The following is a 22,452-nucleotide window of genomic DNA, read 5'->3' on the forward strand; positions in this document are numbered from 1 at the left end:
CTCTGGTGGTAATGGTTATACATCAGGCGCTTCAGTTTAGGAGGCAGCGGGCAACAACCCAACTCGTTAGTTGGAGGCACTTTGTCAAGATTGGTGAAACTGTTACTATTTCTAAGACAGTCGAACATGTGACAGATAATCTGTGAAAAAAAATCATGTTCCTTTTCCTCCTGATAGTGCTCCAGCCCGTTCTCACTCCCAACTTATCAAATATCTCTGTTTTGTCAGTGATGTCGGCGTCACAGAGGCACTGAGACACCTTTTGGAGTGGTATGATGCGTACTGTGTGGTGGCAGTTTGTGATACCGCTGGCAACTACTGTAATATAAGAGTGGGAAAGTCCGTAGAGGGAGGGCAGGAGAGGAGGTGGATGGGTCCAGCACTCTCCAGATTTTCACCCAAGAGCCCACTGTTAGCTCCCAATGTGAATTAAAGCAAAACCAGGTTGTTTTTTCCAAACCTAACCACTTGCTTTTGTTTCTCCAACTAAGGAAATAAACAGGAAAGCAAGTGTTTTACCTATGTTGTAAGTTTATTTTGAAAAGAACTGTACGCATGGTAACAACCTGAAACTCGACATTTCCTGTGAAAACGGAAGTGTGTTTTGAAAAGACACATCCAAAACAAACACCGAAGCATGCATAGTGTGTCATATTTAGACATGTTGGTCGGCTGACAAGGCAGCAGTCTTTTACAACTTTGGATGAGAATGTGTTGCATTCTCCAGCAGATGGGCGGCGCTTTGTTTTGGCTCAACTTTTTCCAACATGGCAGCCAGGTTACAAGCTTTTTCATTTACAGCTAAACAGTACACTAAAATAGGTTTCTGAAAACATTTAAGTTGAGAAATAGGAATCCTGATTCATTTTTAAAAGGGCTACCTAGTTTGACCACAATTCACAAGCACTGATTGACATGTTTGAAAACTGCGTTACAGACTCCTATTCTATGATTGGTTGTTTTGATTCACTTTGTAGTAGATTGTAACGAATGTCATTAGAAGCACTGCGAGGAGGCAGAGAAAGATGATTTTTTCACAGACTATTTGTCTCATGTACTACTGTCTGGATGTAGTGTCAGTAAATATGATAAAGTTATTAAAACATTTTTTTAAGGATCTGAGAACTTTAACGCTGACATGGAAAAAAGTCTTTAAAATGCTTTAAAAAAATATCATCTGCTATGAGATGATTTTACTAAAAGCTTAAATGGACTTTGTGGTGAGATTGTTTTGTTAATTTTTGCAAACTTTCTGATTGCGTAAATACATGTGTGTTAATGTTTACTGTATAAAAACAGTGCATGGTGTACAGTAGATGTGTGCTTGTCTACAGTAGGTGCAGTGACAGGGCTTGCTTTCTCTCCTCCTTTCTCTGTATGTGTGTGTGTGTGTGTGTGTGTGTGTGTATGTGTGCGTGTGTCAGTGTCTGAGTGTGTGTGTTTAAGTATCACAGAAGTGGCAGTCTGTCAGCTCTACTTTTCTCTGCGCTCTCCAGAACAATAGCTGGATTGGCCGTATGTGTGACACGTAGACCACACACCCCTAATAGTGACTGACAGCACTAAGGGCTGGAAGCAGCATGCACTCACACACACACACACACACACACACACACACACACACACACACACACACACACACACTGTACAGTGTATACACCTGAGGACACAATGGGTGTGGGTGATTGGTGAAGGTTTCAGTCAGTTTGTGTATTTTGTGAGTGCGTCTGTGTGTGTTTGTGCGTGCGTTCATTCATGCATGTGAGCTTCAGCATATGTTCTGTTGAAAGTGTTCAGCTGCTTTCTTGAAACAAAACTGTTCCGTGTCGGGGAATTAAATTCATACTCCCCGTCGCATCAAAACAAAGGAAAAAATGAAAGGAAATTGGAGTCTGTTAAACATTTTATTGCATCTCGTTTGTCGTATTGTGGCCATGGGTAAAAATGTGATTCTGGTTTTCTGTATGACGTGCATTATACCTGCAGGGCTCATCCTTGTCATTGTTCAACATCAATAGTTAAAGGATATTTAATGGCTATAAATATTAGGGTAATTATATTTTAACATATATGTGGAAAGAAGGGGAACAAAAGGTGAAAACAGTATTTATAGATAGAGATGGATGAATCAGAATAGGCTGACATTGCTGCTTTTCACTTGTTGGAGTATAGTAATATTTATGACAGATTAAGAAAGATAGTGCCAAACATGCTTCTGTTCTCCTATTTTCTCTTCAAAGCATGATGTCAAGATAACTCGTATTTAATATTAGGCAAATGACTTGTAATGACATGTAGAGATGCATGATTAAGATTGTTTCAATGCATCAGAAATCCTCTGCGAACAGTGTGACAGAGAGAATATAATGGCTTTGAGCTCAGGATACCTCGCATTAATCTCATTTTATGTCTTGTTTCATGTCCACTGTTCTGTAACATTACTCTGTTAGCGAAACCTATCACGTAAAAAGCATGATATGTGTTAAAATGAAGCATGAAACAGCTTCACTTAGACACAAAGGGATAGCAAAAGAGGCTGAAACAAAACAAGTTAACCAGTTGAGCATGGCTGAGTCAGAGGCATTCTGGACATCTAGTGAAAGTATTACTTTTAGCTTCTCTTTGCTTTGTTTGAAGCGTGAAAGTTAAAGTAGATTATTACTTTGAACAGGGGTGTCTTGTCGCAGGGGGTCCACCGACCATTTTCCAAATCATAACGAAGATAAGTTGATTCACACTAGGATTTTCTATAATCTAAATATGTTTCTTGAGGTTGAAAAAAGCATCAAAATAGAGCTTGTTTATTTGAAAATGAAATAAAATAAAAGTGCCAGGGGAACAACCGGGGTCTGGGTAAAACCCCAAATTTCCTCAAATCCTAAAAATGCCCCTGCTGACCTTCTTCGAGCAGCTGTGACTGGATTTGCCTGTTTTATTCATTTTATATGATAATATTATTAAGGGTTTCATTAACTGGCCTCCTATCATTTGGAAAAGTGACCCCTGGAGTATCTCTGTTCTACATCAAGCTGGAACAGTGTGTTAGTGTTTCAGTAATCCAAGAACTGCTGGAATCACCTTTTTTTTCTATAATGGCACTCACTATGTGATAACGTAATGTTTTAAACGTGTATCAGTATCGTAATTTAGGGTTCAAGTACAAAGAGTACCTAAAGTACATGCAACTATCTTACACATTACATTCTGAGCTTTGTTACAGTATAAAATACTCCCATTACCACTCCTAAAAATGTAATATATAAATGACTGATAGGAAATAATAGGCAATAACATGAAAAAATATTAAACTTTAAAAATGTGTACATTGTGTGAGAGAATTGGGAGTTTATATGTTCCGTTGTTGCTCTGCATGTCTTTATAAAATACAGTGTCCATGTGAACTCTCTTTGAACTACATAGAGGACTCAGAACAGACAATACCCATAATTCTTCTATCACTGTTTGATAAATTGAAATTGCTCGGGAAGGAAAAATAACAGAGATCAAAACAAGTTAATTGAGGACAAATTACAGTATCTGCTTTTTTGAGCATCTTACGGTGAAAATTGTCCGACCTCTTTCTCATTTTTTTTATGTTTGTAAGTTGAACGTCTTAGAGTTTTGAACTTTTAGTCTGAAAAAAACATCAGTTTCACAATTTCTCAGAGTCAGGCTTAACTCAGAAGACCCCAAAAGCTGCAGAAAACTCAATTTAATGTTGTTTATGCATAAGAATTTCTGTTTGTGGTAAAGGAAAACTTTCAAACCTGTATCAGTTAGCATCCCATTTCGACCAGTGATGTGGTAAAAAAGTATAGAAACATCAAAAAGAGAAAAGAACATGTGCTTGTGTGTGTTTCATGTAGTCCACTGTTGTTCAACTTATATCGATTAATCACCTTTGTGCTGCATAATATAGTGCATGAGTGCTTGCAGTGGTCCTATCACTCTGAAGTGTGTCTACATGGTCTGTGACTGTCTGAGTGTGTGAAAACCAAGTGTGTGTGTGTGTGAGAGAGAGAGAGAGAGAGAGAAGGACTTGAGGAAGGGGGCAGCAATGCTGTGCGTTTGCACTTACTGAATGATGAGCCCTATGGTCAAATGGCCCCTCCTCTTTGCTCACACACACACACACTCACACGCTGAGCGCAAGAGAAAGAGGCTCTGCTGCTGGCCCTTTAAGAGCTGAGCCTAGATCTCACAGCTTACAGCGAGGGAGGGAGAAGAGGAGGGACAGAGGCACAGAGAGAGAGAGAGAGTGAGTGAGGGAGGGTGTAAGGCTGAAAGTGTGTGAGTAGAGAGACAGAGAGGAACAGAGAGAGAGAGAGAGAGAGAGAGAATCAGCAGTGTGTGTGAGAGGTTGAAGGATCACTTCTATCCCGTCTTGTTTTGGGGAGACTAACCTTGTTCATCTGAGCATTGTGGGACTGTTTTATGTTGTTGTTGACGAGAGAGACGGACCCTTACTCCAGCATGCTCACTGAGCCTGAGCTACCTCAGGAGTGTAACAGGTACGTGACGCTTTCTCACACACACACACACACACACACACACACACGCACAGACACACACGTTCACGTAGAGATGACAGAGACGGAGGACAACACGGAGCAGGACTGAGATAGGGAGGGCAGGGGAGGATAAAGTAGAAAGGCATGTGTGTGAAGAGAAGACTCTATATGTGTGTGTGTGTGTGTGTGTGTGTGTGTGTGTGTGTGTGTGTGTAAAGCATGTGAAGTGTCTCAGCGAGTCGGCTGAGTTTGAGAGCGGAGAGTGTGACAGAGTCAGAGATGGTAAAGGAGAGTTGATGATTGACTCCTATTCTTTGGGAGAGATATGTAAAGCCGGCATTATATATATATATATATGTATATATGTGTGTGTGTGTGTGTGTGGGTGTGTGTGTGTGAGAGAGAGAGAGAGAGAGAGAGTGTGAGTGCATAAGTAACACAACTGTCCCTCTTCTCCTCCTCCGTCCCTCCTGACTGAAGTTGTGTCAATCCAATTCAAAACCTCCATAGTCAAACTGCTTAAAACAGTTGGCGTGCGTGTTTGTGTGCATGTGCGCGCGCGTGTGCGTGCTTGTGTCAAAGTCAGAATGTGTGATCCTCTTCTCTCATCCCCACTGCTCACCACAACTTTATTTACTTCTGCTTTACCCTATCAACTATTTATACACCTCTTTCTGTAACTGCTTCATGTATTTTGGTGCTCTCAACAAGTCAAAAATACATAAAGAATTTGTTTATTTTATAGATGACAAAAAACAGCCTAAATTAATATGTTTTCGATGGGAGTTTGAAATGTTTACACCCTGCCCTCCTGTTTAACCTTGTCTTTTTTTAATTTCTTTATTTTTAAATTTAGTTATTTGTGATTCATTTTTCACTTAATCCAAATTCAATACATGCAAACCCCTCAGTAATCCTATTGTCAATCTGCATGGTGTTGTTGTTGTTTTTTTCTTTCTTGCCTTATGCTAATGTTAATCTCACTGTGCCCCCTCTCTGATGTTTGTGCGGGCCCCTGCTTCAATTTAGAGGTGCGAACCCTCTAACCTTTTTCTGACACTGTCAACACAAGTGGCTTTTTTTTGCCTGTGGAATAATGGTTGTTTGATGCTAATGCTGTCAGAGACAGATTATGTTATAATACCCAGCGTTTTAATACTAACACACATGGGCAAAAAAACACACACACCCCTCGCCCTTCTCCTGCTTGACTTTTATTGCATTAAAGTGGCGCTCTGTTTTCCCCCGATGAAACTAATCTTTTGTTCCGAGATAAACTGGGGTCGGGGTTGGGGGGGATTTCAGGGGCCCCTTGAATTAAGAACACATTTAGATGTAGCAAAAATGTGTTTTTAATAAACCGTTCAATCCGGCAAAGTGGTTGACGAGAGAGAGAGAGAGAAAAAAAAGATAACAACAGCTAGGAGGAATTAAAAATTTAAAGGATTACACCGAAAAGCAGAATGTATGGAGATAAATGCAGGGATTACAATGACTTAGGAGGAGAGCGCTTAAAACTCTTGCTTTCCAGTAATGCACTCCATCACTGTGGCTCCGGCCGTGTGTGTATGGGTGTGTGTGTACGTGTGTGTGTGAGCAACAGAGGGGTATCTTCCATTCCGTGTGTGTGTGTGTGTGTTTCCTGTGTGTGTGTGTGAGTGTGTGTGTGTCAAGCAGTAGTCTCTCTGCGGAGCGGAGTGTGTGTGAGTTGCCAGTGTGTGTGCACTCCAGCCTCGGTGGTCGCGATGCTCTCGGTTCCTGCGTCTCTGTAAGTGTCCGCTCGCCTCCTTCACCCATGCCTCTTCTTCATCCTCTCATCGCACTTCCTCTTTTTCTCGTTCTCAGCACTTCTTCCCCTTTTCTTCTTCTTCTTCTTCTTCTTCTTCTCTTCTTCTTAAATTATATTGTTGTTAAAATACAGTTTGAGTTTTGAGTAGGAATAGCAGAGGAAGAAGAGTTTATCTTAGTTTTTAGAAGAGGGTCTTAAAGCAAATATTTGTTCTTTTAAAAATGAAAAATTGTACTTTTTGTTGCTGAATATTTGAGTTGAAGTTTTAATACGTAATTTTCTATTCTCATTTTATTCAAGCCAACAAAAGTCTTGTGATATGGTTTTCATCTCTCCTTGTTCAGCTGTTAAAAATGTACTTTATGACTGACAAAGCATGACAATTCTGTGATTTATATTATTTGATATTCTAATTTTATATTCTAATTATGCCTTTCATGATTTGAACTATTTTTTGGTTCTCCGAGCGCTCGGCTGTGTATCAAAATTTCCAGTCGAGGCTGAAAATAGTGGAAACAGACTGCCTTTGCTAACACGGCCTCATCTGTTCGCACAAACAGAACAGAAATATACACATAGGGAGAAACGAAGACAAGCCAAAGCAACCAAAACACAGAAAAACAGAGACATTTTTGAAGGAGCTAATGTGGTACTAGATGAAGGGATGATGTGGTCAAACTGACACATTCCTCCCCGGTGACACACAAGAAGGAGTAGAAGAAGAAGAAGCAGGGTTAAAGAAAAGTGAGAGTGCCAGAGATTAAGAGGGGAGGTGGTGGTGGGGGGTGGCATGTTGGGGGGGTTGAGGAGGGAGGAGAGGAAGAGGTCTCTGTCGATGTGGTGTTAAAGCAGTGGTGAATTTTCACACCCTTCCATTTGTCCCCCTCCGTTTATTGGGGTGTTTGTGTGTGTGTGTGTGTGTGTGTGTGTGTGTCAGTGGTTGTGTCAACACTTAAAGCAGTTTTAAGCAGGACACACTCAGATGCAATCTGACATCGCACTCAGCAACAAGGACGCTTTCAGCGGCCTGAAGGATTTTACTTAATTTCATCCAGACAAACTTTTTTTTAATATTATTATTATTACTTTGAGTAACACTGATTTATTTTTCAAATGTGGAAAGTAAATAAGTACATTTAGTGAAGTACTGTACTGTGATTTTAAGCTACTTTACTCTATTTCCGTCTACTCCACCACGCTTCAGAGGAATGTATTGTATTTGTTTGCTTAAATACATTTATTTCATAGCTATAATTACTACAGTGTATGCTGTTAATATTTTACAAACAAAATAATGATTAAATGATCAAATATGATGCATTATGTTATATTTATTAAGTAGATAAAATATTTGAAATTGACTCCACAGTGATCACCTAAAACAGTCTGATGCCGTAAACATTAATAAACCAGTGATAACAATACTCCATAATTTTATTGTATAAATATAATGAGAAAACATTGTGAAAAAGGCCATTCTGTATGAGTTTTACTCAGCAAACTTTTTGTGTTTTGTGCTGATTATATTTTTACTAAAGTGAAATTTTGTACGTGTGAATGCAGCATTTTTCTAATGGTGTTTTGCTACTTTCACTAAATCTCTCCCACCTCTATTCATAAGTATTTATTTGAATACTTATTAACTTTTATTTAGTAATTTAACACGTATGGGCAAAATTTTTAAGAGGGAAATTCTTGCAGCTGGTGATAAAAACTTGTTTCCAATTTAAAGTGAGCAGTGCCGCTTCCAGTGTGAGTGTCTCTGTACTTCATTTAAAAGGGCCGAGATTAAAGTGTGTGTGTTTGAGGGAAAAAGAGAATGTGTGTGTGTCTGTGAAGGAGAGAGAGAGCGAGAGAGCGAGTCGAGTAATTGAGTAGAGTGTCCGTGCTCTGCAAACTAATGCGCCATTCTGCCCCGCTCTTCCCCTGTGGCCCTGTCCCGGCCCTGTCCCGGCCTCTCTCTCTCTCTCTCTCTCTCTCTCTCTCTCTCTCTCTCTCTCTCTCTCTCTCTCTCTCTCTCCCTCTCTCTCTCTCCCTCTCTCCGTCTCTCTCCCACCACCACCTCGGACTGGAGGCCATTGTCTGGGCCATATTGTCTGTCCCCAGAGAGTCTTGATAACCGTGTCTCCATCCACGGAGCAAGGGGGGGCCAAAAAAAAGAAAGAAAAGGAAAGAAAGAACGACAGACAGAAAAATACCAGAGGAGAATGCTAAAGCCCCCCACCTCCTCCCCCACTTCCTCCCCTCTCTCAGCTCTCTCCCCCTCCTCCAACTCGCTCCCACCACGGCCTCCCACCCCAGTGCGATCAGCTGACCCTCTCTGATAGCCAATAGAAGAAAAGGAGGTGGGGGGGGTTGTTCTTGTTGTTGTTTACAGATTGGGGAGGAGGAGGAGGAGGAGGAGGAGGAGGAGGAGGAGAGGGGTCAGGGAGAAAGGGGAGAAAGTGCTGGAGAAGTGACTTGGACAAAAAGTGTGTGAAAAGCGCAGGGAGGGACAGACAGAGGTGTCCCCTCTAGGCTAACTAGAGTCTGGTCATATGACATGAGGTCACAGGGTGAGGGTCAAAGGTCAGATGGAGGTATTGCATTGTCAACAGAGCCAGAAAGCTGTGTGTGTGTGTGTGTGTTTGTGTGTGTTTGTGTATGTGTGTGTGTGTGTGTGTGTGTGTGTGTGTGTGTGTTCATCCAAAATTTCACACCTCACATGCCTCTCCATCTCTTCTTCTTCTACCTCTCCAAGCATCCATCAATCCAGGCGGCTTGTTTTACACTAATCCCACTCTACTGCTCTCTCTCTCAAACACACACACACGCACACACACACACTCCCACACCATTTACCATCCTTCCAATCTACAATAGAAGACAGTGTTAGAGGCTCGGAGCTCCCTCCCAGTGCGCTACAATGAAACCTCTGTATTTCCAGGTACTGAGGGAGGATGATAGAGTGGGAGAGAGAGAGGGGGAGGAAGGGAGAGACAGGGGGGAGGAGGGGGGTCAAAGGAAAAGGGAGGAGACCATTTGGGCTGAGGTGGGAGAGTTTCAAAGTGCGGGGACGAAAGAAAGAGGCCAGCTGGGAGTGTGTGCGCGGGCATTCGTGCGTTGTCATTTATGTGAGAGAATGAGCTTGTGTGTGCGTGTGTTTGTGTGTGTATGTGTGTATGTGTGTTTGTGTCTGGTTTACAGGGGCAGGCCAAGTCACTGACAGTGAGACAAATGTTGTGACTCCTTTATGGATTGCTTAACAAATGCAGCACAAATAGCGTCCCTGGCACAACAATGGAAAAACACTGTCCCTCGCTCAATAAACATTATGCAGCGTCTTCCCCCCTCGCAAAACACCAGGGGAGCGGGGCCGCTGTCCACCGGATGCACTTCTCCTCCTCTCTCTGTCTGTCTCTCCTCAACCCCCCGACCCCCAACTCTCTCTCTTCAGCCTCTCTTCTTCCGTCTTCTACAGCAACACTCGAGATTTTCCCACGAGCTGTCATTGCTCGGCCTTAAACTGATGACGCCACCCAAAGTTTATCGATAGACAACTCAAAACTTTCTTCCCTTTACTTTTCATCTCTCCCTCCCTCTGTCTGTCCTTCATCTTTTCTCCAACTTTTCTTTCGTTCCAAAATGTCACTGACGATCACGTTGTCTGGTGACTCAGTGTTAAGACATAAATAAGGTTTTTAAAGAGGGGGAAAAAAGGCTGAAAACATGACAAGGAAAGTATGTGGAGCGATGCCTCGCTGGTGACTAAACATTTTGGTGGATGAATGAGCGAGAGAGGCAGACAAACTGACAGAAAAATAGAGAGAGAGGTAGTCCCAGAGGCCACATGAGTTGGTCTTTTGTGACCACCCCTCCTTTGCTCTCTCTCCACACACACACACACACACAACACATGACAGTCTCTCCAGCGTGTGTGTGTGATTAACAGCAGTGACATTAGGGTTGTGTGTTATTGCCTTTTGTGGTTAAGCTGGACAGGAAACAGAGTTTGGGCTGTCGGCCGCCGATTTAGGGCACCTCACAGAGGATGCTTTGTGAGTGTGTGTCTGCGCCTTTGTGTGTGTGTGTGTGAGGGTGTGTCTGTGTGTATATGAGTGTGTGAGCATATACAGGCAGGAGCTGTGTTCACATTTTCTCCCTGTTACACACTGTTTACAGTGGAGAAAGTCATAAGGGAAAATCCAGCAGGCGCTTTTACATCAATACGAATAAGCAGAAAATTTGGACTCTCCGGTGTTGCGTTAGAGTCATATTTAATGTCAAAAGTTCTCTGGAAATAGTTCTTAATTCTGGCATTTTGCCTATGGACTCTGGTCACATGGTTTCTATATATTAAACGCCTATTTCTAAAGTTAGCATTTATTGAAAATATCAAAACCTATCAGCCACATTAAGGAAAAGGGGATATCACTGACTCCTTCCTCCAGGTCCTCCCTCATTTAATCTTTATCCCTCCATCTCCGCCTTCCCTGCGTCTGCCCCACTCTTCCCAATGTTCAAAAGGACAGCCTATAAATAGATATTAGGCAATATCCTTAAGAGTCTGCACAGAGAAGGAGGGAGAGACGGAGGGAGGGAGGGCAGGGATGGAGAGCGACATTCTTACAAACAGCTGATTGTGTAAAGAGGGAACAGTAAGTAAGACAACACCGGGTGGAGAGAGAGAGAGAGAGAGTCAGGAAGACAGAGAGAGGGAAAGAGCAGGAGGACAGACGATGTTAAAATAAGTTCAAGAGTGTGTGACGGAGAGATAGAGACAAAAAGAGAAGGAGGAATCGTTTTGAAAGCCGAGAGAGAAAAGGAAAGAGGGGAGAAAAAAAGCGATGACAATAAAGCGGGTGATAGCGCGACGCAGGGGGAAAACATTTGTTTAAATTCCCGCCTGAGGTGTCACACGGATGTAAATGTTGCGGTCGGCTCCTCTGAGGCAAAATGCCCTGGGTGCCTTATCTAAAAGGCACATTCCGCTCAACTATTTTGATATGCCCTTCCATTCCCAACAGAGAACAATTTCAAAAGATAGCTCACATTTCCACGCAAATAGACCCAGCACCTGAGTGACAGGCGGGCGAGTTCTTAGCAGTCACAAGGTGGTTGGGAAAAGAAGAAAAAACACAAATGTCACTTTGACTCCTGACAGCACTTTGGAATTAGCTGCCATGCTTATTTTTACAGTAGAGGATGGATTCGACTGACTGTACAGCGTGTTTGTGTAATGGTTTAAATAATGGGTCGTAATTTAAAGAGAGGCACACACATGCATGCAGAAGCACACACACTTTACTGTGGAATTCTCCAGAGGAGGCTCCCACGCTCCCTGAAAGCTTGTTCTGAGTAGAGGAGTTAACAAGAGCAGTTAGCACCATGATTATGTTAGCAGCCAGACACACAGAGCGAGAGAGCCGGGCGTGTGTGTGTGTGTGTGTGTGTGTGTGTGTGTGTGTGTGTGTGAGAGATAGCCTGTGACATTTCTGCGATGGCTGCTTTGTCTTTCTCTCACTCTTCATTAAAGCCGAAACAAATCTTTGCCCCCATTTTGCTTAATTCATTCCGATTTTTTTTGTGTGTGTCTGTGTGTGTGTGTGTGTGTGTGTGTGTGTGTGTGAGCAGCTCTCTCTTGCATGTTCATAAGCTCGCTGCCTGTATTTAAACATGCTTGCGTGTGCGCAAACTCGCTGCTGCTGACGTGCCAACATGAAATGGACGCGTTGATTACAGTAAGCCAAGGCCAGGAGACGGTTAACCACCGTCCGGGGTGATTATTCGGCCCCGTTAATGGACGTGCGTCGCTGTCCGATTAGTGACTTAGCAGCAGTGGACATATGTGATATGAGAGGGACTTAACCGAGGAGCCGCTAATCATCAAAAAGCCAAGGGGAAGTGGTGCTCTAATCTCAGCTTAGCACTCTCACCGTGTGCACAGTTATGTGTGTGTGTGTGTGTGTGTGTGTGTGTGGTTCCTATAAGGGAAATTAGAGTTTTGGGGAGAAGTAGAGACAAACAGCACATTAGAAATATGTGTTTTGAAGTTGGAAATGTGATACAAATAAAAAAAATACTCTGGAATATTGTTGCACTCCTGTTATGTTATTTGAAATATCACTCCTGTGCTGCTTTGTGGAAAATGCCAGCAGCATGTGTGTGTATTAAGTGCGTTAATGACTGTTGTGAGCTGTTTGATTTTTGGCGTTTTTTGGGGCAAAATTATGCTAATATTCTCTTATTGTGACCTGGACAACGCAGCCAATTTATCTGCTTAATAAAACCTCATCTTTTTTAATCCTCGCATCACTCTGCGCTTTCAACCGGCTTCCTCCAGGTCTCCTCCAGGTCTCTGCCGGCATGACAGCCCTGCCAAACTTTAAATGAAGTAGCCGGCACAACCTGCACACCCGCCGTGCCCAATTGTATAGTAATTCGACTTCAAAGAACAGGAGGGATTTTATAGCCGGAGTGGAGCTGTGAACGGCCCTTCCCATTCATAGACACCCACCTCTGAGGAAGTAGTAGCAGAAGGTGGGGAGGGGGTGGATGGGTGTGAAGAAAAAGAGGAGCAAAAGAAAGCATGATGAAATGTTATTTTCTTAAAAAGGGAGCTCTCTGTGGCCCCGCAGAGTTTTTTGGTATCTGTTTTCTGTGTTAATGTGTAACTGCTTTTGTCTGCACACTCCATGTAGAAATATCAGTGTGGCTACTGTGGTTAAATGATGCATCATAAAATAATAAAAACAAAAAATCCTCACATGCACACTGATGTTTCTGAGCCAAAGTACATTAGTGAGGTGTTTCAGAGCTGACCCCAGGTCTGTGTGTGGGTTATGGCTTTTAGGCAGAGGTGTGCACAGGACACAAGGGGAGGTGTGTGTGTGTGTGTGTGTGTGTGTGTAACTGAAACAAAAGGCTTCAGTGTGAGAGAGTGAAAGGACGTAAAGTAAACAGGCAGTGATGAAGACAGACCTGCAGTGTTAGGGGCTCTGTTCGATATGTGTGTGTGTGTGTGTGCGTGTGCGTGCACCGCGTGGCTCAAAGCCCTGTAGTTTGTACAGCTGGGCCTGCCGCTCACTTTAGAAGGTGCGCGGACCAGCACACACACTTCTCAGTCCTTCTATCATAAATATAAATGTTATCACAAGCCAATTTCAGTGTTATTACAAACTGGATCTAATGATTACAGTTTTATCTCTTGAGTCTTTTGTCATCGAAACAAATACAAAGTCTTTACTGGTCATTTATGGCGTCAGTTTTTTGCTGAACAAGCCCACGAAGATATAGCGTCCAGGAGAAACAGATAAAAAAGATATGTACGTGTGGGTGTCTGTGGAATCTGTGCACATTGTCCTACGTGAAAACACTGATTCTAATGTGTTATTGTGACAGAAAGACTGTTATTAACCTTGATGAAAGAGAATTAAAAAGTCATTTAAATTGTGAAACTGTAGTTTACATGGTTTCCTCATAAGTGGATGAAATTGTCCAAAAAGAGCTCCTTGAAAAGCATGCAAAGAAATCAAATTGCTTATCTGTGTTCTTGAAAATATGCAAAATGATAACACCGATTTGTAAATTGCTCTCAATTATTAGATTATCTCAGAGGTTTGTGAATCTTGCAGGCAAAATCTTCCCCAAAACAATTAAAGCTAATTAAATTACATCACTATGATGGGGAGTTTTTTGTCAGTGGAGTAGAGTTTATTTGATTTTGACCGTAACCTTCCCCACGATGTGATAACGTTGCATGTTCTCACTGTGGCTCTCGCTTCGTCCCCTCCAGTGAGCAGCACTCAATATTGTTTGCCTTTCCACTGTCACAAGGTAAATAAGCAATGAATTAGTGGCGGGGCTGCTCTGAGGAACAATGCCAGATGTGCAGTCCAGAGGAGAGTCAGGAGGGTGATCAGTTTACAGGAGATGAGCAGGAAAAGAGGAGAAAATTTTGAGAGAGGAAGCAAATCAGAGACAGACGAGGTATGGATGGATGGAGGGTAATGAAATGACAAAGAACGAGTGAAAAAAGTAAAAAGAACAGCTTGTATATTGAAAGGGGAGAAAGATTAAGCGGACTTTAAGAGTCAGACGCCTGTTGCTTCTCGTTCTCACCGCTTGATATCACACACCCCTCCCCTCAAGTTTTCACAGCCCCTCCATCCCTCCATCCACGCCTCCATCCCTCCATCCCTGTCATGCGTTGCCTCTTGTGCGACTGAGCTTTAGCAGCCTATTACCCAGGGTCATAGTCGCAGTGGCTTCAAGGCTGACAAGTGCATCTGAAAGCACTCAGGCGATGCTGAGAACCACATTAAATTCTATTATTGCCGCATAGTCACTGCATCCCTATTCAGCTGAAGTACAGGGAGGCAAATTTACCTTGTGAGAGACAGAGTTCACCTAATAGATGTGGCTTTATATCCTTTCCGTCTTTTCAAGGGAACAAAGCCACGGTAACAAATGCAAACAGCGGGGCCCTCGTGTTGCTACGCTATTTTCCTCCAGTTCCTCTATTGTCCAGAGGTTTTCATAAACACATATTATTGTCACTGTGCATACTCCTCTCTCTCTCTCTCTCTCTCTCTCTCTCTCTCTCTCTCTCTCTCTTTCTTTTCTTTTTTCCCGTTCTGTGTCTCCCTCTCTGAAAGCCCATTGTCAAGACATGGTCATTTCCTCCACAATGCCAGTGCAAGCGGGCTCCATTTGCAGTAATGGCCCCATCTTTTGGAAATGTGAACGTTGAATGGCCCCCATGGTAAACATACTGTAAGACCTGAGAGTGTGTTTGAAGGTCTGCCAAGGAGCTGGATGCTCACAAACCGACTGAAGGGGATATTGTGTGGACTTGCACTGCGAGAGTGCTGTCTACTCAACAAGCTGAAAGTGAAGGAAAAAAACTAATCCAGAGAAATGGGAGGAAAGAGAATTGGTGCAGGTTGATGAGCTGAATGGGATTTGGTGAATACCTGCAGGGGAGGGAGGCTGAAAGAAGTCTTCATGCAACGTTCTTTTACAGTGAATAAAGTTGAATCTGACTATCCAAGAGTTTATGGAACTACTTTTCTGTTGCTGTCTACCTATTATATCATCCTTTGAATATTGCTCACTCTTCCTCTTGTTTTTCCTTCTCTCTGTCTTTCTATCTCCCTTCTCTTTTTTTCCAGGATGTCTTCCAAGCGACCAGCCTCTCCATATGGGGGGACAGATGGAGAGGTAACCATGGCAACCAGCAGACAGCGAATGGAGGATGAGGATAGCGAGGGACTGGGCGGTGTCATCCACCTCCCCCTGGCCTCCTACTGCGGCAAGGTGTCCCCTCGCTCGCCCCCCAACCGCAACTTGGACAGCCCCCCCAACATGGTAAGGACAGCTACCAGCCTTTGCATACAGTCTCGCTCATTGGGAAACGGCGGCCTTGAGCGCTGACTCAGGGTTGCGCCATGAGACAGGTCCAATATGTGACAATGTTTTGAACTGGTCTGACCCAGAGTTTGTGTGAACTACCTCAGGTTTTGCTTCTCAACCCAACAAATGAGTCTAATCACTTTTTTTATGTGGGATTTTTGGAACTTTTCCCATAAAAAGTTTAATGTTGTCATATATATATAATAAAGACTATGGCTAAAAATGACACATACAATCATTCAAGCAAAAATGTTTCCCCTCCAAGTAGCAAGCAAGCTTAAGCAATTTGTGCGTCAAAAATCTCACTATGTCAGTCAAATCGTAACACAGTAACATTATGCACATATTTTCAGTTTCGGTGTGACTTAAACTTTTAGCAGTGGTGAAAGTATTCAGATCCTTTACTTAAGTAAAAGTTCTAATACCGAAGCAAAAGCAAAAGTCCCGCATTACAAATGTTACTTTAGGGGGTAAAGAAAATATAATATAAAATATAAATAAATCTAAAATATAAATATCAAATAATCAATTAAAGAAAACACCCCAAATAGTTGCCAGTTAATTCTCAGTCAATCAACACTCACGTTTCAGCTGTTATAAAAACTGTTAAATTAATAACAAAACATAACATTTTAAAAAGTCATCTTACATTTTTTATGCTAAAGTAAACTACAATGCTTCCCTCTGAAATGTGGTGTAGTAGAACATAAAAGTGGCATATAAGGAATAGGCTAAAGTACTGTACAAGTATTTCAAATTTGTTCTACAAGTAGAACAGTATAACGGCCGTACAGTGCTAAAGTAAACGTACTTGGTTGTGTGTGTATCAAGTGCCCGTAAGTTTGCTTAGAAATCAAAGAAGAAAAAAGCTTTTTAAAACTCCTGAACATGGGTGAGATGCTTGTGTTTTCTTCTGTATCAGAATGTCCTGTTTGGATGGTCTGCAAACAGAAAGTGCTAATGACTAATTTGGCATATTTTTAAATGGTGCCAATTTGCCAAATGTAAAGAAAAATAAGCTGAAAAAATAGTTGTAGGCCAAAATGTAACTCAACAATGGCAACATAATGCTTTTTTTACATCCCTCAAAGCATTATGGGACTTGGGACTGGGAAGTTAAAGTGGAACATATAATGATAACAGGAGGGGACTAAATCCATTACTTCCTATAAGGGCATCTGGCTATGTGTGTTTGAGAGGCTCAGGGTGACCCCTATGGCACAGACCCCAGATCAGATCATGTTCATGTTAATCCTAGCCTCCAGCATTACAGCGCAACAGTCAGAACATATGTGGCCTTTTGTCTTTAATACAGGCTCTTTAAGTTAGTAGGAAAAGTGATTAGCTCCTTTGTGACAGTAAAAAAACCTTGACCCTGAAAAAAAGTTTCCATTTTTGTGTATGTATTCATCTAGAAATCAACTTTCATTGACCTTGTTCATTTGTTATTTCCCGAAATGGGTCTATAATGTAGTTTCAGGAATGAAACATCTTCAAAATAATTAGAATTGTGTTGCTTTTATTGAAGTTTCCCATCGTTTCCAGACAAGTGAACAGTAATATTCCTGCATATTGAAAACAAAATGAAGGCTTCCACAGACTTGATCTCAAACACGTCTTTGACTTCGGTATGTTGTTTACTCCAATAATGGCGACTAAGAGTCACCTTTTAAACCCTGACACAAATAAATTGCACAAATCTCAACAATGAGAAAACAAAATGTATGTTTGGTGATTCAGACATGAAAGGAGCAAGATTTCTAAAGAGGCAGAAATTGACTTTCTCTGCAAGAGAAAAGCAGTTTGGCGCTCAGAGCTGGAGGTTGTTTTTTTTTGTGTTTTTTTTAAGAAATGGGAAAAAAATGAAGGTTCAAGGCTACTGTCTGGGTGCACACGTGTTTTTTCTTTTATGTGCGCGCCACCAGCCGTCGCCTTGAGCCCATTTGATGCACAGTTGCGTGACTGCAAAATGTGAGCCATTGCAGTGAGTCATTTTCTTCGGGATGAAGTGTGACATTGTGTGGTGGTGGTGCTGTATGTATGGGCTCTGTATGTGTAAGTGCATTCGTGTGTGTATTTGTACAGTTGAATTGCATCTTCTGTGTGATTCATGTTAAATATTAGTGTAGGCCTCGCGGTATACAGGCTTATTGCAAACTTCTGTCAGTTGACGTGTGCATGTGTGTGCATACACAGCTACTGTATGTGTGCTTTTTCCCCCCATTCTATACATGTGGTGTGATTTACAATGCATGTTTAGTGATTATATGACTGTAGAGGATATTACATGTTGCTTGTGTGCATTATTTAGATTTTTTAAATTCATGTTTGCTTAACAGAATGCTTCCTTTTCATTACAAGAAACATGTTATTAACATTTTTGGGCATCTGTTAAGGGATTATGTCTTCTTTAAAATGTAAATGAAGTACGAAAACTCTTTATAGTGTCTTTTCACAACTCTTAGCTTCTCCTGGGCCCTCACCATGATCCACACCTTGTCACAGCAGCGCTCTGATAACCACTGTCGACCTTTCCCCCATACCAACGATAAATGCCTGCATGCTGTAAAACAATGAAACAGTGCTTAAGAGCTGTAATGGAAAGCTAATTCTGTAATTAGCCTGCTGATTAGCCTGCAGGCCCCTCCCACGGTGGACTCTGCATGTGTGGCAGGTGCCGACTGTAAACCAAAGTCCTGGGAGCGTGTGGGAACACTCAGGCGTGGAAACACACACATACACACACACCAATACAAACTGTGTGTTATCTGTTGCTGTTGAGGACAGCGATTAGATTGTTTCTTGTTCATTTAGATTGAGTTATCTTTTATATTTACACCTAAACAAATTCTATATGTAAGCAATTATGCAACCATTCCTTTGTTGGGGTCGACCAATACTGTTTTTTCAGGACCGATTATTAGTAGCTAATGAGACCGATAACCGATATTTGGAATCGATATGTATTTACAGTAAAAATGAAAATCTTTCTGTCAATATTTAGAATTTTTGGAAAATAACAAACTCCATCATAAAACTTTGTTTAAATGCTTTTAGCAAATGTTTAGTAAAAACCAAAACTTTCAACATCATATACAGCAAGTTCCCAGCAACTTAAAAAAAAAGACATCAAGTGAAAGTTTAAAAAAGTAAATAAATATAGCACCCTGAGGTTATGCAAAGTAAATGTTCTTCCCATGCTTACACTTTTTTTTGCATTTTTTTATTAATTAATTTTATTGGCAATCATTAAAGTGCCACCACAGATAATCGTCAAAATGCCAAATATTGGTTGCAATACTTGGCCAGGCTGATAATCGACCCCCTTGGCCTCCTTAGGTCGTTATGTGCGGACCCCTCCTCAAGGGTGAGCATGTTGTTTCAACATTGTGGGGGACACATTAGAGAAGGGGGCATGGTGGAAATTGTGAGCATCAAACACTTAGTTTCTTGCATTCTTGTGAAATGTTTTGCACCAATTTGTGCATTTTTTTTGCATCAATTTGAGGTGTAATTTTTTGAAATTTTTATCAAAATAAAGCGTATGTACAAATTTAATGTTTTTATTGAGGTGGACAAATGCACACATCCCAAATACTGAATGAGACATGTCCCCTGCATCCCCCCAAAATCTGTTCCTAAGCGCTTCTTGACAAATTCGTAAATATCCTTAAATGATACACAACTGCATTTTTGTAGATTAATTGACAGCATAGGATTGATGTGTGTGTTGCAAAGAGTTGTGTTTTTAAAAAGGGGGGGGGGGGGGGTTCTCACACACACCGTAATAGCTGATGTGGCTTATTAAGTGACAAGCCTGTGTGTGTGTGTGTGTGTGTGTGTGTGTGTGTGTGTGTGTGTGTGTTTGTGTGTGTGTGTTTGTGGGATGGGGGCTTATCCGACTGTCTGCTTGGCATACTGTAAGATGTGTACATTTTTTTCTTTTTGGGGGGAGGCAAGAGGGGGTTACAGAGCCAATCCCTTCGCCGCTGACTGTCAGTGAAGAGTGGATGAAGAGAAATAAAGAGAGAGAGAGATTTACAGCGTAGCGGGGGTGTCGGTGGGACTCTAGGGGAGTGATGTGGGGGTCTGTCTCTCTCGGGGCAATTGTTGTAAAGTGATAGGGGGAAGTAAATGGCTCATGGGCGACCGGTTGACTTGGAAGCGAGGCAGCGGGAGAGAGCGAGAGGGGGGAGGAGGAGATGGGGGGGTGTTGGGGGAGACGAGATTACAGCTTTATCTTGTCATAGTAAATTAACACGGCAGCGGAGAAGCGCTCAGCAACACACTGACCTCTTCATCCCGCCTGCCTCGCGTGCCTGCTCAGCTTTGGCCCAGACACTTTACCTGCCTGCTGCAGCTGCACAGCCACACAGAATTTAAAAAAAAAACAGCACTCACACACATTTCAAAAAGCTGAAAGGTGCCACATTATTCACTTTTTTGTAAATTTTGTTTTCGTACAAACCCCAGCTCTGGTTGAGAATAGTGCTTTTCATAATGGTTTGCAAATGAATGTAGTTTAGCTAAAAGGGTGTTTTTTTATTGAATGTGAAGTTCTCACTGTGCAGGCGGGCCCTGATTGGCTGAGAGCGGCTCAGTTCAAATGCCTGATGGGAAGGAATTTCAGCGGCAGTTCAGTGAGGTCAGCCAATCAACACCGAATCCAGTTATGATGCAGCAGAGTTAGCAAAGGATGGATTTTTAAACTTTAAACATATGTGAAAATTGTGAATTATTATAACAGGGTGCCTTTAAATCTGTAAGTACTTCCTTTTTAATACCTCTCCTCCTTGCCTGCTTTATTTAAGGTCTTTTTATGTTTGTGTTTTGCAAATCCATGTCGCAAAAGAAAATGTTGTCACATCAGGCAGAGGCAAGCATCTTCTCTCATAAATGTGTTAATGGACAAACACTAATTATTTCATTAACAGGCGCGATGCACGCTAGCACGATAGAAAACTATAAAGATATTTCATCAGGCATTATTTCTTATTCATTTTCCTCCACGAGCCCTCTCTCTTTCCCTCTTTTTTTTGTGTAATTTGTATGTGTGATTGTGTGTGTGTGTATGTGAATATGACAGATTTAACACAGTCATTGAGCAGTCTTGAGACACAGTGGTCACACTTAATTTCTCATGCCAGTGATGCACTAATGAATCAACACACGCTTGCCTGTCAACAGCGAGGGGTCGTGGTAAAATATACTGGCGTCACATTTTCGCCAAACTGCTATTTAAAATACAGAAAATACAGCTGCATGTTTTCAGATAAGGAAAGGGAAAGCGTGTTGTTTTGGGACAATAAGTTTAAATATACAATTAGAATTAGGACATTAAAATTGAATTACTTTTATTTATTTTTTTAGGGAAGAGAAAAAAAAAGCATATTGTTGGAATAGGAGGATAAAAGTAGTTGCTTGTCCCAGCCCGAGGGACCACGAAGTCAAAACTGACAGTGTCTGTCTTTAGCCATGGCATGTAAAGGGATTTGCTGCATGTGTGTGTGTGTGTGTGTGTGTGTGTGTTTGGTAATCAGAGGTGTGTTAAGTGTATGTTGTTGAGATTGGCAGCTCTGGCAGTCAAGCTAAGTCCTTATACCCCCCTGCAGGAGTGATCAGTGACATTCTCTTGGTGTGTATTTGTGTGCGAGTATTTTGGTTGAGCAGCTGTTTCCAGCTTCTTCCTACTGCCACATTGTCCATGCCTTGATCCGCAACGACGCGCCAAGCATCAAATATTGTTTTTCACACATACACCTTGCACAGCCCGAGACATGTCAGGCTATGGTAGAGAGGAAGGGAGAGAGAGAAAAAGAGTTTCTACTGTCGGGCAACAGAGAAGGAGGAAAGGAAGAAGAAGTAAGAAAAAAAAATGAACATGAACAGCGGCATCTGTGCTGGCTGTAGGAAAAAAAATAGCGTTTTTTTCCCTCTTTTTCTGGCAAGAGTTACGTGTTTTTAAACCAACCTCCCCTCACAGATGAGCTTAAGAAGACAAAAGTTGTTTAATTCGGTTCCATTGCAGAGGCAGTAAAAGGATAAAGAGAGTGAGGCGCAATTTTTACTTTGTTCCAGTCATTTTTGGAAGAGAATTGACATCTGCAAACTAAAGGCAGAACCGCCCACACTGCCAGCCTGCCACATCCAGTGCATATAAATACATATATGCAGGCACTCACACATTAACACACACACACACCTACAGGCTATGTGCACTCACACATATACGCGGAGAAACCTGCACTGAGAGGAGGGCATGAACGTTTACAGTATCCCAAATTTCTGTTTGTACTTATGAATAAATGCATGTTGATGAGAAAAGTTTTGCAACCCCGTGTTAGTGCAGGAGCGTGTCGCCGCCGCTGAGCGTTTACAATAAACTTGTGTCTTGTCGTTTTGATCCCTCTGTCTTGGACTTTGCAAATCGCCGGAGTAAGAATGTCAGCAGGGCACATGGATTATAAGCTGGGAGGTTGATGGGGGGGGGGGAGAAAAAAAAATCATAAGCCATTTAAGTTGCCTCCGGGATAAGGCTGTCTGTCTGACTTCACACATAAATAATGTCATGGGCCCTAATTTCCCAGATCTTTGAAGAAGCCACGGCTCCCTGCTAATTCCACTTGATTGGGAAATGACCTTCATTGTTGGACACGGCGAGATGACATCTCCCTGGCAGATTTTTCGACGGAGCCGAGAGATCCGACAACCCCTTCACCCCCCTCCAACTCCATCTCCCCCCTCCCGTATTCTTGTTCT

The 22,452-nt window shown here is 42.1% G+C and overlaps 1 protein-coding gene across 8 annotated transcripts in view; it reads left to right on the forward strand.

Annotated features, from left to right (window-relative positions):
- The first annotated feature begins 4,261 nt into the window (after window positions 1-4,261).
- sox5 (SRY-box transcription factor 5) overlaps window positions 4,262-22,452 on the forward strand; it is a 106,231-nt gene continuing 88,040 nt past the window's right edge. For 4 of the 8 annotated variants that reach the window (XM_042511192.2, XM_042511198.2, XM_042511197.2 and 1 more), the window contains exons 1-2: window positions 4,263-4,511; window positions 15,453-15,648. In XM_042511192.2, coding sequence (XP_042367126.1) covers window positions 4,435-4,511; window positions 15,453-15,648 — 273 coding nt within the window. In that variant the 5' untranslated portion in view covers window positions 4,263-4,434. Of the gene's footprint in view, window positions 4,512-6,129; window positions 6,280-15,452; window positions 15,649-22,452 lie in introns of those variants that run through there. The other 4 variants (XM_042511193.2, XM_042511199.2, XM_042511195.2 and 1 more) reach the window with 3 other exon arrangements.

This window comes from Plectropomus leopardus, chromosome 22, assembly GCF_026936395.1.
Source record: "Plectropomus leopardus strain MGB_pleo_1.0 chromosome 22, ASM2693639v1, whole genome shotgun sequence".
Classification (NCBI taxonomy): domain Eukaryota; kingdom Metazoa; phylum Chordata; class Actinopteri; order Perciformes; family Serranidae; genus Plectropomus; species Plectropomus leopardus.